The sequence below is a fragment of the Protobothrops mucrosquamatus genome, unplaced genomic scaffold (assembly GCF_001527695.2).
Source record: "Protobothrops mucrosquamatus isolate PMUCROS unplaced genomic scaffold, P.Mucros_1.0 scaffold_45, whole genome shotgun sequence".
Lineage (NCBI taxonomy): Eukaryota > Metazoa > Chordata > Lepidosauria > Squamata > Viperidae > Protobothrops > Protobothrops mucrosquamatus.
Window position 1 is genome coordinate 747,137 of NW_015386121.1, and position 18,014 is coordinate 765,150.

The 18,014-nt window shown below is 33.8% G+C and overlaps 1 protein-coding gene across 4 annotated transcripts in view; it reads left to right on the forward strand.

Annotated features, from left to right (window-relative positions):
* The window catches only part of KIF16B (kinesin family member 16B), a 137,104-nt gene that overhangs the window by 80,605 nt on the left and 38,485 nt on the right, over positions 1-18,014 (forward strand). For 2 of the 4 annotated variants that reach the window (XM_015811077.1, XM_015811085.1), the window contains 5 exons: positions 905-1,063; positions 2,350-2,455; positions 3,989-4,039; positions 14,092-14,214; positions 16,064-16,153. In XM_015811077.1, coding sequence (XP_015666563.1) covers positions 905-1,063; positions 2,350-2,455; positions 3,989-4,039; positions 14,092-14,214; positions 16,064-16,153 — 529 coding nt within the window. Of the gene's footprint in view, positions 1-904; positions 1,064-2,349; positions 2,456-3,988; positions 4,040-5,069; positions 7,151-14,091; positions 14,215-16,063; positions 16,154-18,014 lie in introns of those variants that run through there. The other 2 variants (XM_015811062.1, XM_015811070.1) reach the window with 1 other exon arrangement.

The window sequence follows — 18,014 nt, forward strand, 5'->3', positions numbered from 1 at the left end:
CTATTAATAAAAAATTCCTTATTATATTTTAGTGCAGGTTTTAAATGATTGTGTGTGTGTCATGTGCAGTAAGGTGTGCAAATTATTTTGTTTTGCAGTGTTGCAAATACGAGATAGTATATATTTCAAAAAAAATTAAAAATCCTGAAAGTTAGTTCTCCGAACCAAATAATCTTGTTTTTTTATTTAACAATACATAAAATACAATTTTATGGTAGATTTCAATGAGGTATCAACTGACAATAGACTTTCAGATATACTTAAAAACATCTACATTCCTCAATAGGTGAAATGCTTTAAATAACATTTTAATTTATATCTGCTGTAATTTAAATACCCTATTTTGACTTTTGCCAGTTCCTGTAAAGTGATTGAAATCATGATTTAAATTCTAAATAAAGCAACTTTGACGGATGTTACTTATGATCTGAGACTTGCAGATAACTATCTTGTAACGAGCTAAGATATTTTAAAGTTGCTACTAATCGTTAGTGTATCTAATATATTCACATCCAAATGTAGTTCCCTGTTGACAAATAATTATTTGATATTTAAGCAGTTTGAATGCCTCTTTTTGTTAATATATTTATGTATTGAAGAAATGTCCTCATCCAGTAACATTTTAATCTATTTGTACAGTATTGGCTCTAGTCTCGTTTCTGTCAATTTATACTTAAACATGCTTTGAAACAATACACTAAAAGTAATGCAAAAAAAAATTATCTGCTTAAGACAGTATAAGCATTTTACAGGCAATTTATTTTTGCCTGCTGGCACCTTTCCTACTCAACTCATCTTATTTGTGGTAAGGACTGTTGTATAACCCCCTAATTTCGCAGCTAAGTTTGAGACATCCTACTGCGTTGAAGAATCTTAAAGAATATGTATTGAACTTTCTTGACAGTTTGGACTTGCAAATACAGCAGTTAAAACAGAAGATATATGAAGGTGATAGAGTTGAAAAGGGATATCCTGGAGCTGTAGAAGAGAGGCTGACTCATAATAGTGTCCCTTCTAACATTGCAAAATCTCAAGCTCATTTTATGCCATTGGTTGATGACAGGTAAGTATATCCAGTTTTCTATTTTAAACTAAGTTTACTTCTAAAGTATTTTTAGATTGTTAAAATATTATTCCTAGAATGGTTACAAACACAGTAATATGGCATGGCAGATTGGCTTTAAAAAATTGAGATGTTTTCCAAAGAAAATTTTGAACTGGATTTGAACTGAAACATTTAAAATTGTGCCCGGGAACTCGTACAATTTTCTGATAATCTTTTTATTTTCAACACTTGGGAAATGTTGTGATTCTGCCTGCCTGCTCACCATATGTGCCTTGTAGCCCTCTAATGCTACAGGCACTGATTTTGCCCCAAGGCAACATTCATATAACAGGACAAACACCCTGTCTGCATGCATTATTTGCTTGGGTTTAATGTTTTGGGTGATTCTGGCTCCATCTTTATTTTCTATTCTGAATAAAATCTGGACAAATGCAACCAGACTGTGTCTCCCTTTCCTGTTGCCATTTGTCTCCTTGCTTTATTCCTTCCTTCCTTAAGAGCCAGAGCTCTGCATATAGTATTGATCTCTGTCTACCCACTTTTCCACCCCATGGCCACCCAAAAATTTGCAACCTCAAAGTTACATACTGCCTCCTCAGCGGGTCATAACCTACAGTTTGAGAACACTTGGTTTACTGCCATGTAATCAAGGGCATATGAAATATCCCCTAATAAATAAAGAGCTAAACCTTTTCATCACTTGAGGTTCTTTTATAAAAATGACCCATACATACTATATATATATCCCTTCCTCCTCTCTATCAACTATAAGATAATGCTGTCTCTTTTTTATTATAAATGAGTAAATCTCACAGTGGGAATCTGTGCTGCCTGCAGTCTTGTTGCTGTTGAAAACAATACAGGAGTAAATCCCCTTTTGAATTTTAATGGAGGATTGGTATTGACAGCTCTCACTGTATGCTTTAACCTAATAGGGGAAATGACTGTTACCAATTTTTTTGCTGACTACCATTAATAATTGTTGTAAACTTAAGCTGTTTACAAGCGTAAGTTGTTTTTGCTGTAGTTTTAGAGCCATCATGAGTTTTATATCCCAGGCAGGTAACAATACATTAATGCCATAAATCTGCTAGTTATTAAACTACAATCGTCATGTCCTATCCCTAAACACCAAAAGCATTGAGATCAATATCTGGTTTATGAAAATAAATAGTGCAATAATTCTTTAGTTCTATATTCTACATTACCAGAATAGCAGTGTTCCAAAGTTTTTTTTTCTAATGAATTATTTCTTGTTAATCTGTGATGTTTAATATTTCTAGAATAAATACCTTTATTGAAGAAGAAGTTCAAAGACGCCTTCAAAATATTCAGTACAGCTCTGGAGAAAACAATATTAGTCTCTTACAGTCTACAGAAAGCACAAGGGTAAGAAAATACAATTGTTGATTATAAAGTTTAAAACTACTTCTTTCATTTTCTCCAGAGAGTTGATGTCTTCTAACATAATGTAAGAAAGCAAAATTACACCTCATAAATGAAAGATGTTGTCATGGTGGATGATGAATATAATATAATCTTGATGATGACAATAATAGTAATGCTTCATATGAAAATACTGTACATGGTAATTTAGAAATAATAAGATCGTTTCTTGATTTTTACTTAGTATACTGACGATTAAACTTTGTTTGTGGGGTCTGTGTGTTTGTATGAGTACTTGAACAGGGAACTTACTTATTCTCAATTTGGTCTTGAAAATCTATTTTAATGTAGTTTATCATCATCATCATCAAATTTAATTTATATACCGCCCTTCTCCCATAGGACTCAGGGCGGTTCACAGCATATTTAAAAAACAGATACTATACACAATATACAAAAAATACAAAAATCTCTGATCTCTGAAAATCTAAGGAACGTCCTTGTGTATATATGCTGTGATAGTATATATATATAGTTACCCTCACCTTCTCCCAAAAGTGTGAGGCTCCAAGGCCATTATGCACATTGGCAGAAGAAAGAGATATAAGAATTGAAACTTCTTTCTTGCATTTTACAATTTGCAATTGCTAGATTTACAACTTTTTTAGGTTTTGCACTGAACGTAGTTATTGAAGTTTTGTATCCAGGAATGACGGACCTGTGAGTCTTCCCTTCTAATATCAGCCAAAAAAAGCTTGATCATAAATAATATTAGCTAATATGTAGCTAAATGTCAATACACAGCAGTAAATATACTGCTAAAACACTGGGCACAAATTGCATGAGACTGAGAAAATAGGAGCATCCATAGTCTGGGAGTGCAGTACCAATGGAGGGACCTCATTTACGAAGGATTGTAAGATGGGGGCAGGATTAATGAGATGAGTTTACTACTCTATTGCCAGTCTGAATATATGACCAGCATTCAGTTTTATTATTTAGAAGGTCATTACTCATTTTTCTAGATCTTTTCAATTTCATTCGCCCCCAAGATGTACTAACTAGTTAATTGTTATTATGAATAATATGTCCTCCTCAGCATATCATTGCCAAGACTTATGAGTAAGTATCTTCCTATAAATAGGATTGTGCTAAAGTAGGCATATATTCACACATGTTTCTGATTTAGGACTATATGTGGTATATTTGGAGTCCTGCATACCTCATTTGTACACAGCATTCCTCTGGTCCACTAATTTTGTCACTTGTCAAAGAATGCGATAAGATTTGTCTGGCATGATCTGTTTTTGACAAACCCATGTTAGTAATTATTTAAATTATTAAATATTAGAAACTGCAATTACTAGGTAGCTAGTGTATTTTCTCTTGTCTAATTCTACATATTGTAAGACTACTTTAATATGCCTAGTTTAGGTTATATTGCGTTTTATTGATAATGTACCAGTGAACTGAGCTACAGTATTTGTTATTTTCCTTTGTGCAGCTTTTTTAAAAAATGGAAATTTTGCTTTTCAGGATAATGAGAAGTTTCATAATGGTGCTGTTCAACGCAAGTTGAAGTATGAGGTAAGTTATAGCTTGTCAGCTTGAAGAAGTGCTAATATTAAATTATGGCATGCTCTCTAATTAAATTTCTTAACATTTCCACAGCATAATTATAATTCTGTATTCCAGCAAGATTAATGGCGGTGGGAAAAGCCTTAAAATTAAATCTTCTAATGTGGTAAAGATTTGGGTAGTTGTGATTGTGGTAATAATATACTAATATTGATGCTGCAACAGTATCCCTTTCATATGTTTTCAGATAGGAACTAAGTTTATTGTTAGAAATAACTAATTACAAACTAGTAGTAATACTGCACAAAAATTACCAAATTCCAATTATACCCATGGATTGAGAGAGGTCATTGTTCTAATCAAGAGGTTAGAACCTGAAAGCAAGACAAGTGAAGGTTCAGCAAGACAATAGAATTAGAACATAATGTAGAAATATTATGTGCAGTATTGTAGATGTTTTTCTGCTAGCAGCACATCTATTAAATGGAGGGGGGAATGATTTGTAATTTCCCACCTGCCTTCAAAATCTCAAGAGTGGAATCTAGCTCAGCATGCTACAATGGGAAAGGACGAAGAACAAGTCTCATGGTGCAAGCAAAAGTGTGTTCTCACAATATTGGATATAATTCATCCTTACTTACAACAAAACATAAATCAGTTTCTTGCCAATGGATATTATGTGCCCTGTTCCAAATAAAAAATACAGTAAATATTTACCAAAATATTTTCCTAATTATTTTTAAAAATTTGGAATTAGACGATACAGTCCTAATTCATAAGGTCAGTTGGAACACTGTTCTGATTTAAGGGTATTGAGTGATCCTACAGAAAAGAAATGGATACTGTTCTAAATGCAAGATGATGGAAAAGAAGAATCATGGCTTTTCTTTTTGAATCAGATCCTGTTCAACATAATTTGATTTTTGCTATTTAACACAAACATGCTTAAAATGACAATCAATCCACATCTAGAAATTTAAATTTGAGTAGCTTTCCTATTAAATATACAAAAGCACTTTTTTTTTTACATTTTAAACAGAAAAGAGAGCCTTGGCTGTCCTTTCATGGCTTTCTGACATTGTCTAATGATGACAGCAAATATAACCAGGCTGGAGAAGACACAAGGGTATCAAGAATCAGTAGACAGGACAAAGCCATAGGAACATTTAGTCCTTTCTCAAGGACAATTCAGGATCTTGGCATGACTCAAGAAAATACAAATCGAGAGAAAGAGATAGAACAAGAGTATGTCAGCTGGAGATATCCTGATGGATGTGATTGGAATCAACCCAAAGACATTAAAAGCAAGAAAACTGACAGTCCCACAAAATCAGTTTCTGACAGATCTGGAATGTTTGATTTGTTTGGTAAAAAATCAACATTTCTTCATTCTAGAAACAAAAGTCTTCTCGTTAATCATTGGGAACATAAGAACATAGAAACAGAGTTTGATTCATTTAGTTACCACCACATGCCAACTTCAGAGCCCATATTTTCTTCTGAAGTTCAGCCTGGTGCTTCCCATTTTTGGTCTCTCCAAAAAGACTGTAACAGAATTTCTCAAATAAATCAGCAGACTTCAGACCAGACGCTGGATGAAAAAGCAACAAATGAAATCAAAACACAACTACCCGAATCATTTATTGGATCAAAACAGAATTATGGGCTGGGACGTCTTTTTAACTTATTCTGCAATTCTTACCGTGGTTTCATTTGTCAAGAATTTAGAAATGGCTGGTTTTCTAAATGGATCAAAGATCTAGTCAGTGTCCATCACAAAAATGAGAAATGCACTCGACTGACATCATTTATTAAAAACTGCCCAGTTATTAAAGATGTACAACTAAATCTGAGTTTAGGTTTGAAGGTAAATAGTGCAAGCCTTGGCCCAGGAAGGCCTTTAGAAAAAGAAGGTACCATGAATTACTTATCATCACAAATCTCAATTGATATGCATACAGTAAATCATGCTGCAGAATCTAGTAACCTTTGCAGAAATGATACATTGATGAGTAGCCTGGTGCTTAGGCAAAAATTTGTGGACTTTTCAGAGGATCTTCTGAAATTACAAGAATATTCTTTGGAAGAATTGCTACAATACTTGACCTCAGCCTTGCCAGAAATTTGTGCCAAGACAAATGAATTAAAAAAAATATACTGGATTGCAGTGGGAAACCATAAAAAATCTGGACCGGAGCCTGCTTGCTTGCTTTTATATGATTCTGTCTTGTATGCCATTATTCCATCAACCAATCAGTTAGAAAGCAATCAGAACTCTTTGGATATTTTTCATGTTTTCTCAATCAGTACTTTAAAAGAAATCCAAATTGGTTATGCTGGACAAAGCATTACACTTTTGGGTCCCCATGTAGGAAATGAATTGAAACTATTCACCTTTAACAAATACTTTACACAAAGAATATGCCATGATATTCTTAGCAATATGATATCTCCATTAGATCACGCTTGCTTAAATCACCCACTCTTGAATGATGATCTGTTAAAACTTTCTGTTGATTGGAGTTCAGCAGTCACCAACTTAGTTTTGGAAAATAGTGTGTGCCTGTCCTGCAATTTTGAGAGTGACTCAGCTGACCTGCTTTATGTGCTCCATGAAAACATGGACATCAACAAACCTTTTTTAGGTGACATTCAGATAGTGCTCTATACAACAGTGAAACTCGCAGGTGACATCAGATCCCTGGTCCTTACTAATACTCATATTGGTCTTATAAAGGAAAACGGCGCCTTCTGCCTAATATCTAGAGTGCTGCATTGCATAGACAGTCAGTCACAGTGTGCCCAAATTCAGCTGCACTCTTTAAGTGAACTCAGATGTGTGATTATCCCAGACAAAGAGAATCTAAGAAAAATCGAGTTGGCATTTTCAAAAGCAAGTAAGCTTGGTTCATCCAGTAGTTTACTGGGTCCTTCTCAAGGAGAAAAAAATGCCCAGTTGGAATCTGCTTCATCCTTTCGTCACAACCAACCTAGCAGTCAACCTTATATCTGGAGACTAATTTTCAGTTCAGATGAAGATGCTGGTAGGCTAATGTTGCATTTGACGGGACAGTTAAATTTAAATTCTCTTTAGAGTTCAAATACAACCTAGTCTTCGGGGGGGGGGGGGGGAATACACATAAAACAAGTATGTTTCTGTTTTTGACTCAGTGCCTCTTGGTGAAAAACTGTGCCAGCGTTTCAGCTTAGAGTAGTTTTATAATATCTTAAATATTTGTGATCACTATTCCTAAATACCAGATTCATGCATCAATATGTACTTTTTAGGTTAATTAAGAAACACATTCCTCTTCTATACCTTTTTACTTGTGTGACAAAAAGTTGACTAGAATTATCTAGCTAAAAATATAGGAACTAAATTTAGACTCACTTCCTTACTGCATATATCTTAAACAATTTGCATTTAGAACACTTCCATTCAGACATGAGTTTAAGGTTGAGTTATGATGACAATCAGTTGTGGTACATGTCCATACATCTTCAATAAGGAGAACAGGTTTCAACTAGCAATAAATAAATGGCTTAGTCATAGATCCAGATGAATGTGTGTTCTCTGTCCTTGGCCAAAAAAAAATTAGCTTAAAGACAGCTGTCTTTGAATATAATCTACCATTTCTCCTTCTCACCACATTTATTGCCCTATTTCCTTTCACTAATAAATTATTGTCTGTTCTGATTGCTTGAAGTCTTTTTCTATGTTATGTTGCCTGCTTTGTAAATTATCAGAAACCATTAATGTATAGTTTGTTTTTCATGTATAAATGCTGAATTCTGAATATATGCTGCAAATCAAGACTACTTAACTAATTGTTCACTTGTTATGTATGGATTACTGTGTATTGTTTAGAGACTGCCTTAATAATTATTCACTGAACAGTAGTATATATTAACATTTTAAAAACAAACATGTTTTTATAGGATAGAAAGATCTTGACAGAAAAATATAGTTAGTTTTTAAGTCTATATATACAGAGATACAGACACTCTTTCTCTAGACAGAAATTGTATTATGAAATTTCTTCTTAACATGCTACATTAAAAATTTCTCCATGGTTATCTTATTTGCTCTTAAGCAATCATGTTATAGTGCACATCGAAACTGTAATATTTGTAATGGCCTTTAAAAATGGCATTACTAATTTATTGTTATAGCGTGGTTCAAAATTCTTGGGGAAGGGGGGAATATTTTGGCCTTCTTTAAATAAAAAGAGGGAATATAAGACAAGTGTGTAGAGGAGATAAAGCGAAGGACACTAAAGATTGCCTATCTTTAGATATTGCTTCAGGAATACAACCTGACATTCTGCTGGCTTTCCACTTTTGTAATAATGAAGCGAGACTGCTTACAGCACAGCCTCTGCCTCCAGTTCTGAACCTTCCCCTTAATCTTCTATCTTCATTAAGTAAAAGAAATTAATATACATGTACGTTGCTTCAGTTCCACTTATTTTACATATTAAAAAAAGGAAAGGAAAAAACTTTTATAAATTGATCTAGTTAGATCAATTACAGCTTTACAACTTTGCCCACCGGAATATAATTTAAAATAATTGGCTCATTAATGAAAACCAAAATAAAATTAATGTTTAAATAACTTATGTCCAAAAAAATGCTCCTATAGCACAGGATCTCTTCCCATGTTGTATTTTGAGTATAGCACCTCTGTGAAAAGTCCCCTAGGTATTATATTCTTTTTGTTAATTTTTTAATTTTTACAATTAATTTTAAATTGATACAAATTTGACATCAGATGCCCAAAAGGTCTCCTAATGATTTTTATGCTTGGATACTCAGGACCCTTATTCCAGTCTTCCCTTTATTTTTGAACATCTAATTTAATATATACTGCTCAAAAAAATAAAGGGAATACATCCTATGAGAAATCCTATAGGATGTGTTCCCTTTATTTTTTTGAGCAGTATATTTTAACAACTGTTTATTTTAGATTTATTATTTGAAAAAAAGTTACATTTTCTTATACTAGAGGTGGCTCTGAAGCACTTAGTGCAACTGCCCTATATCCATACATCGAAGATGTTACAACTCCAGGTTCCATCTATTAAAAGCTGTCATGTTGTGGGACGGAGAAAGTATGTCTTCTCTGTCATCGTCCCCATAGTTTGGAACAGCAGTTCCATCCAGAGGTACAGATGGAACCTTCTCTCCTGGGATTCCAGAAAGCCCTTAAGATAGGCCTAGGGTTAATTTGGTTATGAGGCCCCTGTTGTGGCTGTTTTTTACTGTCATGTTTGTGTTAGTCTGGTCTCTCTGTGATATTTTATGTTTTCAACTGTTTTTATTGTTATTTTGGATTGTAAGCTGCCTAGAGTAGGCAGTCATTTAATCCTATTAATTGAAGTCTGGAAGTGCTTGTCAAAGTGTGGCCTACTGACTACAGGTAGTTTGTACAGATAGATCATGTCTTCCCATTGTTCACTAGTGAGGACCACTGCAGAAACTCAATCCCTTTTCCCTGTTAGCTAACTTCCAACAGTTAGCTGTCCTGAGGTCTCTCTCTGACTTAGACCTTGCTCTATTCATTCATCAAAAGGATGCTGGCCAAAGCTCATTTTCAAACCTATATCTCATATCTCCATATATCCTGCCAGTTAGCTGGCCAGACCAGAGCTCCCCACATTCACCATCAGCCAATTTGTGAAAACAGATTCCTGTTGAAAGCTGGTTAATGGCAGCATGTAAGCACCAATACTTGTAGCAGTCCAATTCAGAATACTGACAATGCTGAACAGGTCTTATGTTCAGTTACCAGCCATGAGTCCACACATGCCAAATGGAGCTGTGGAACTATGATCTAATAAAATCAGCCCCCAAAATAAGTGCAAATAGTTGATGCAAAATTCCATTTAAATAAAACTAGAGACCCATACATCTGTAATCTGTTAATATTCAGAGATTTTTATTCAAGAAGATTCTTGCCAGTGTGTGCTAAGAATTGATGTTACCATGTCATAGTATACATAAAGTAATTCAAGTTGTAAAAAATACTTAATTTGGGACTAGTGGAAAAATATAATTTATAATAGCAATAGGACTTAGACTTATATACCGCTTCATAGTGCTTTGCAGCCCTCTCTAAGCTGTTTACAGAGTCAGCCTATTGCCCCCAACAATCTGGGTCCTCATTTTACTGACCTCTGAAGTATGGAAGGCTGAGTCAACTTTGAAGTGTTTTAAAAATGAAAGGGATGGGAAGGTGTACACAAATGCAATAATTACCTTATTCACTGAGAAACATAAACTCCTTTGTTCTTAAAGAGAAAAATGTAGGGAAAAACGTGTTTAATTGGACTGTGATATAACAATTAATTCCCAACCACCTTCTATAAGAGCCATATTTTTATCTGTTCTGGAAGACTGTGAGGTGAGAACTACATGCATTTCAGCAGGGAAGCTGTTCAGAGGAAGCTATAATTTAAATTACAGCCTGCCATTGAGACTCCTTATTCCTCCTGGTAAGTGGGGATTCTCGGCAGACTTTCTTAGTTATCTAGATAGGATGGCTGAAACTATTGAAAAAATAGTGGTCCCCAGAATGGCCAGACCCAGAGCCAATAGGACATTTTAGGAAGTACACTTGGAAATTTAATGGTCACCAGTGTAGCTTGTGCAACAGAGGTATAATGTGGCAGTGCTTTGACTGATTACTAAGTATGTGTATTGCTGCATGCTGAATATGCTTAAGTTCGTGGGTAATCTTGAAAGAGCGAATCGCAAGAGAATGTAAGGGCATAAGCAACCATCTTCAGTCCATCCTGTTCCAGGTAAGGATGCAATTAGTGCACCTCCTGAAGTTATGCAAAATCCCTCCTGGTCATGATATTTCTCTCCTCTTCAAGCAAGAACTATGAGTCCAGGAAGAGGACTTGATGATCATGCTCCCTCCCTCTGAGGGAGCATGACCATCAAGAGCCAGAAATGGTACAGTACTAGAATCAAGTAATTCCATGCATTAATGATCACTCTCTCTTGTTTGGATTGAATGAACATGTTTTTCTCTATCCAAAATCTTAGCCTATAGACATGGGTCAAGACTTCCAGTTCATCTTCCAATAGGCTTGAGGTGAAGTTGCATAGCTTTATTCTGCACCAAAAGGATTATCTTGGTATTTTCAAGCTTTCACCTCCCAGAATGTTAATTAAGGATGATTAAGAATCAGTTGAGATTTGGTATAATATTGCATTATTGCTTTTTCTAGTAAAAAGTATAAAGAAATAAATATTTCATTCTTTTCAAAGAATTTGGAATGTAGTAACCTCACTTTTATAACCGGTATCAAAGACCAATTCCAACATGGTCCATGAGGGCAAGTTTCCATGAAGGCAAAACCTGGCATTCAATTTACCCAAGAAAGAAGATACACTGTGATAGAAACTTACATACCAATAAATTAGTATTATCTAAGTCATCAACTAATTAATTTAACTGTGGAAAATTTAGGTTTATCAATGAACAGTAATCATCTGGAGAAAGAGCTATGTATGCCAAGAGTTATTTAGTTTAGAGCAGGGGTCCCCAAACTCTTCAGCTCATCATAGTTTTAGATTGTTCATCAACCCCCAAACAAGAAAAGCACAATATTGTAACTGCATTTATATTATATTTTAAAGCAAAGATGATTTATTTTAAAATCCAAACAAGAATAACTAATGTAAGAAAGTATAATCTTGTTTAATAAATACCTCATACCAATTAAACTAGCCTTTTACATTTAAACATTCAATGTTAAATTGAACTGAATACTAATTTTATATGAACATTGCCTAAAATTGGATCAAGAATTTGATTAAAACACCCACCAATTATCAAAACATTGGAAGATAATCAAGGCAAGATGGCTTAGACAATTATAAAATGCACCAATTGTATCTAAATTAGGAATATAAGTATTAGCTGGAGGGAATTTTTCCCCCCAACACTTAATTACCATAATGATAATGGCCTTTTACATCTGTTATCATTTTGAACATAAAGTAAAGTGCTTTTATTAAAAGGGCCATACTTTTTTATATATAAAACTACTAATATAAACTTCGCCCAGTCAATCTTTCTGCTACCTAACCTTTATCATCAGTAGGTATACGTCTCTTGCAAAGATACAAGAGCCTTGAGTCTTGTGAGTTTAACAATGATTTGTTTTCCTTTGTCAGGGGTTTCCAGACTACTCACATAATTGAAAGATACAATCCAAGGAAATATGTATGCATACAAAAATAATATTAAAAAGAAATACTAACACAGAAAAATTAGGAAACCCAACTAAAATACTCTGTAAGTTTTGAAATCTTGGAAGTTCACAATGATAATAGGCCTTTCAAACATCGTGATGAAAAAAGAGTTATAACATATACAAAATTAGCATATTAATTAAAATGGAACAGGAGACAAATAAGTATAGGTTCAGAATAATTAATTTTCTCCACAGCTGCCGTCATTCTTTCAAGATACTTCAAATCATTTCATTCATGTTTGTTTGAAAGAAGTCTTAGCGGGTCAATGCAGTTTCTTCCAAGATTCCAGTGAAAGAACACCTATCCATATATGAACCTGCCCTTTCTTTGATATCTACCTGGCTTTTCCCACCTTTTTGAAATTAGATGGCTAGCACTGTTGCCCTCTGTTGAGGGAATTCAGCTGGTGTTAATTCTTTTCTTTCCTTCCTTTAGTCCCTACGTTTTTTTCTACTCCTTGTCCCCCAGGTGTTTGATGTTTTAAAATCTGTTATGATTTAAAAAAAATTCTTTTAAATAATAATATAAGATTTATATTATTTTATATTCACATTTTTAGTGTTTTTCTATTTCTGTAAGTTAACAAAATCTAAAATTAAAAAATGTTTTTCAATGGTGCATCCTTTAGCTTAAATTATGCTGCTGGCTGAATATGTATTCCTAAACCAAATGTTAACTTAGAACCAACCATCTTTCCTGAGAAATGTTTACTCAGGTTAAAGTTGATGTTGCAAGTAATAACACATTTTCAAGGCTGTCTTTCTAGGATCTGATGCGATTATAAGAGTCACTTTTACAATAAATTTTCTCCTTGTTTAAAGCTAGTGAAATTGTTCTAGAGCTATAAACATTTCAGTGACATCTAATTTTGGCAAGTTGTCAGTGATGGATACTACTCTAGACAATAAATATAGAAAATAACTATATAATTTGGATTTCAAACATAAGTTTTTGTATAAATGTTTAATGGGAAACTTGTCTCTGTATTCTTTTGTATTCATGAACAACTAGGGTAAACTGTATACTATCTGAAAATGATCTAAAGATTCCACTCATTAGATACTCTTGTTCACTGTTAGATTTAAAATTAGGAATATATGGAGCTTGATCTGCAGAGGCTGTATGATTTTTGTTGTTTGTTATGTGATGAAATATTATCCGAATGTTATTAAGTTACAAGATAACAAAGTGCTTTTTTAAAGGAATGAAATGTTTGCAAAATTTCCAGATTATTAAAAGTGTTGTTTGATATCTATTATATACTAACATTTTTTTCTGATCATAAAAAACTTGTTTCTGATCTTAAAAGCTTTTGATTGTGAATTGTATCCAGAGCTATTCTGCACAAGAAAGTTCCTCTTTCATCTATAGTAATTGAGGTCCAATAGAGTTCATGTTATCCAGTTTTTTTCCAATTCTTCCTTTTTCCCTATCACTTTCTGTTTTCAGAAGGTTGCCCAATCTCCAGAACAGAAAGAAGAAATTTGCCTTCTTCTACTGGTGGGATTGTACTATTAGTGAAATTACTGCTATACAAAGTGTGGATACAAGCCTTTTGCTTCTACTGAAGTTGCATAAAGCATAAGGCACATTTTGCAGTGGTATTCTTCAGTAGCCATTCTATATTTGAAAGTCATGTTGACCATTCATGAGAGAACTATACTTTGCTATCTCATAAATCCTTAATTATCTAACTAAAACTTTTTTTTCTATTAATATATTCTGGTTTCATGCAATGCTGTTTACGAAACGATGCAGTATTTAATTCCCTTTTAATATTCATTTGATAGCGCATGTTCTGTCGCCCTGTTAAAACAAATCCAGATGACGTAAAGAATCCAGTTAAAATTAGTATCCCACGTTATGTCCTGTGTGGGCAGGGAAAGGATGAGCATTATGAATATGAAATCAAGGTAAGGTATTTAAATATTTTTATTTTTGTTGGTGTGCATTATTTGTCTACATATGAAATCTTTACATGTTTATAACTAATTATGGAAAAGGTTCAGTTTGGAAAGTGGAAGAGTGAGCTAGATTGTAATGTATAATTGTCCTTTACTTTCTCTCTTTGCTATATTTGATCTTTGAGTGTGTCCATTCCTTGAACAACAGTCATAAACTGTGAGTCATAAACTGTAACCCTTCTGTTAGGAGATTTTGAGTGTTTCTAGCACCCTACTGGAAAGCATTTCTGCAAGACAGGGCACCAATTTGGCCCAGCCAAATGTCTTCTGTACACCTCAGAACACTGATTAGGACAGGTATGAAGGGAATGTTTTAAATAGTTGAAGTGGGAGACTGAAGAAGATACAAATATGTAAACTTGGCAAGTATAGAACACCTAAGACATATTCTATACTAAGTAGTAAGAATACTAAGTATTTCATAGGAAGGTATTAGCGTTCCCTGCATCTCGGCATATAGTCATACTGACCACGGAAGTGTCTTCAGACATCGCTAGCTCCCTCAATTAACAAATGGAGATGAGCATTGCCCCCTAGAGTTGGACACGACTGGACAGGGGAAACCTTTACCTTTTATTTACTAAGTATAGAAGTTTGGTATAATCCCAAGAATCTTGATAAACTAACATATAGCTTTATATTCTTTATTGTTTTATTCCATTGGGTTTATTGTGTCATACAAGTTCTCTTAAAGTGGTATCCAGAATTCAGGAAAAATGGGATGGGATGGGATGGGATAGGAAGGATGAGATAAGACAAGATAAGATAAAAAGATAGCCTTTATTTCCACTTTTTTCTGTGAACACACTGGCACACAATAAAAAATGAAATTTTGATGCCCGCTATCAAAAGAAAATACATATGTATCCAAGAACATATATATATATATATATATATATGTTTTTTAAGGTTTTCACGGGTGTTTATATATGAGTCTTTGGTCATTCGGGTTTTCTCCCGTGTAAGATTAGAAGTATCATAGCGACGTTTCGATGAAATCACATTCATCATCATCAGGCTTGTGCTTTTAGCTTTGTGCTTCTTAGAGTAATATGAAATGTCTGCTGTTTCTTTCTTTTAACTGCCAGTGGGGTTTGAACTGAGGGGGCGGGGACTTGGTTGTNATATATATATATATATATATATATATATATATATATATATATATATATATATATATATATATATATATATATTCACCCAGAAGTGAAAATAAAAAGAAGGTGAGACTGATGATAGCAGCTTTGTAGCCTCACATTGCATCCTAATCCTTTACTGCATGCTGCATCACATATGCTGCCAGAAGGGACAATTTTTTCTTTCCTCATTTTGAGGGAAAGCAGCAAGATCCTGTTGATAATGCTGTTCACTTGCAAATATTTATTTGTTTAATCAGTTAGTGTTGATATATGTGTATTCCATTGTATGATCTAATGCAGCAGTATTGCTATTCCATTTCAATTGCATAACTTATCTAGATAATTGGCACTCTTCCTCCTGGTTGAGGTAATGTCAAGTGGTAAGAAGTCATAAAAATAGCCCTCCTTACAACAAATCCTCTATATTCTGCCCATAATCATAGAATTTACCTCATGGGAAAGTGACTTCCATGCTAATGCAATGACATATTCAGTGTCTCCTAGTAAACTGAAAACTTTGGTTTATTCTGCTCCAAGTCAAATTTTGGTGTGTGAATAATCATGCTTAGTCAGGGAAAATTATGCATTATGAAAAGCCTTGTAATAGAAACCTTTATGTTCCTTTTCTGTTAATTATATTGTTTACTTTTACAAAACAGATATCAGTCCTAGATGAGACATGGGCTATATTCAGGAGATATAGCCGCTTTAGGGAAATGCATCAGACATTAAAATTAAAATTCCCAGAGGTAAGTTACTAATTCATTTTAATCTGTAAATGTATGTTTATTTCCTTTTGGTTTATACTGATAGCAAATACTGGTGAACTTTCCTATTTACTTTCTAAGAAGCTATTACATTTGTGACAGAAATTGTTGTGTATATTTGGATTTTTTGGCAGTTTTTATTTTACGTTGATACTTGTTTGGAAGAAATTCTAAAAGAGATTGCTATGCTGTGTTTCGTGAGAAAAAAATCATCTCTTAGTTCCAAGATTTTTCAGTCTTTATACATTTCTTTAAAATTGTCAGACTTTTTAGAAAGGACCATTTTTACGAGACCCTTCAGAGATCTTTTTTGAAAGTGATGAAATTAAATCTGCTGTTTCACATTCATGGAAGTGAATTAAAACCAGCAGAGTTTTCTGCTCCACTAAGTGGACACTTCCATAGGTTGAAAAAAGGAGAGGCAATATTTTTCTTTTTAATTTATTTCATTTCATCAACACCTCCCACTAATTGTGTCCCCAGCAATTTGGAGTCAAGGGCAGGAGAATTTACCTTCCCACACTCCCATGAAAATCCAAGGCACAGAGTTTTGTTCTGCACAGTTATGAATTGAAATCATTTTTTGTTGTTACTTCTTTTCTATATTTTATTGTCTTTCATTCTTAAAGTCTCTATGTATAGTTTTATGGGATTCTGAATATTCAAATACATTTACTTCTGTGATTTATCACAGTTATAACCAGTTCTTTTTTTTGAAGGACCCTCATTTATCCTCCATTCTATTCACACAGGTGCTTTATGAGATACATTAGGCTGACAGCTAATGATCAGCTCAATTTTACTGAGTTTCAGATATGAATGCAGGAGCCATGGAAGGAAAATATCACCCCAATCCTAAAGTAATTCTCTAATCATTACATTGAAGAGTGGAACTGAAATATTAGCCTCTAAGAAAAAAATAATGATCAAAGTCATTAATTGTCCATGACTTTGATTAACAAATCAATAATAAATATAATTAAATTAAATCTATGTCTTAGATGAATATTGCAGGTCCCAAGTAAGAATATGTGTTCCATGATGCAACCTAGCCAGGGAATATTGGTATTTTCAATAGATTCTCTTCTCTATTCATCAGCACTACCCAAACATACATAGATAATGTTTATATATATATATTGAGGATAATAATTTATCCACCTAAACCAGGGATAGGCAACCTCGGCTCTTTTATGACTCGTGGACTTCAACTCCCAGAATTCCTGAGTTAGCTATGCTGACACAGGAATTCTGGGAGTTGAAGTCCACGAGTCATAAAAGAGCCGAGGTTGCCTATCCCTGACCTAAACACTGCCATATCTTACTACTATCATTTATTGTGCAAGTCAGCTCTGTGTAAGTAGCAATATCTATTGTCCTCAACCATCTGAAGTTAAAACAGCACACTTTTTCTTCATTAAAGTTATATTTTCCATCTAGTTATTAATGTCAGTATAACAGTTGATAATGGAAATGTTTTTCTATGTCTTTGTGAGCATGTTCAAAGGATGCAGGGGATAGCGGAAAATGCCATCTTTGTTCTTTCGTTTTTGTGGTTTTGTTATTCTTTTTTAGAAGAAAATAAATTACTGTTTATTAAAGATTTAGCAACAGAAAAAACAAATGGGAGGGAGGCAGGGAGGGGGGAAGGAAAGAAGGAAAGAAAGAAGGAAGGAAGGAATTAAAAAATGGCTTTTATTTTCTTTACAAATCTAAGGAGATTTATTTAGCATTTCTCCACCCTATTTGATATTACATTACATAAATCACTTCTTCCCATATCTCAGTGTTTATCCTTCCACAAATTCAAAATCTATTAACGTTTCTGTCTAGTATCAGCAAA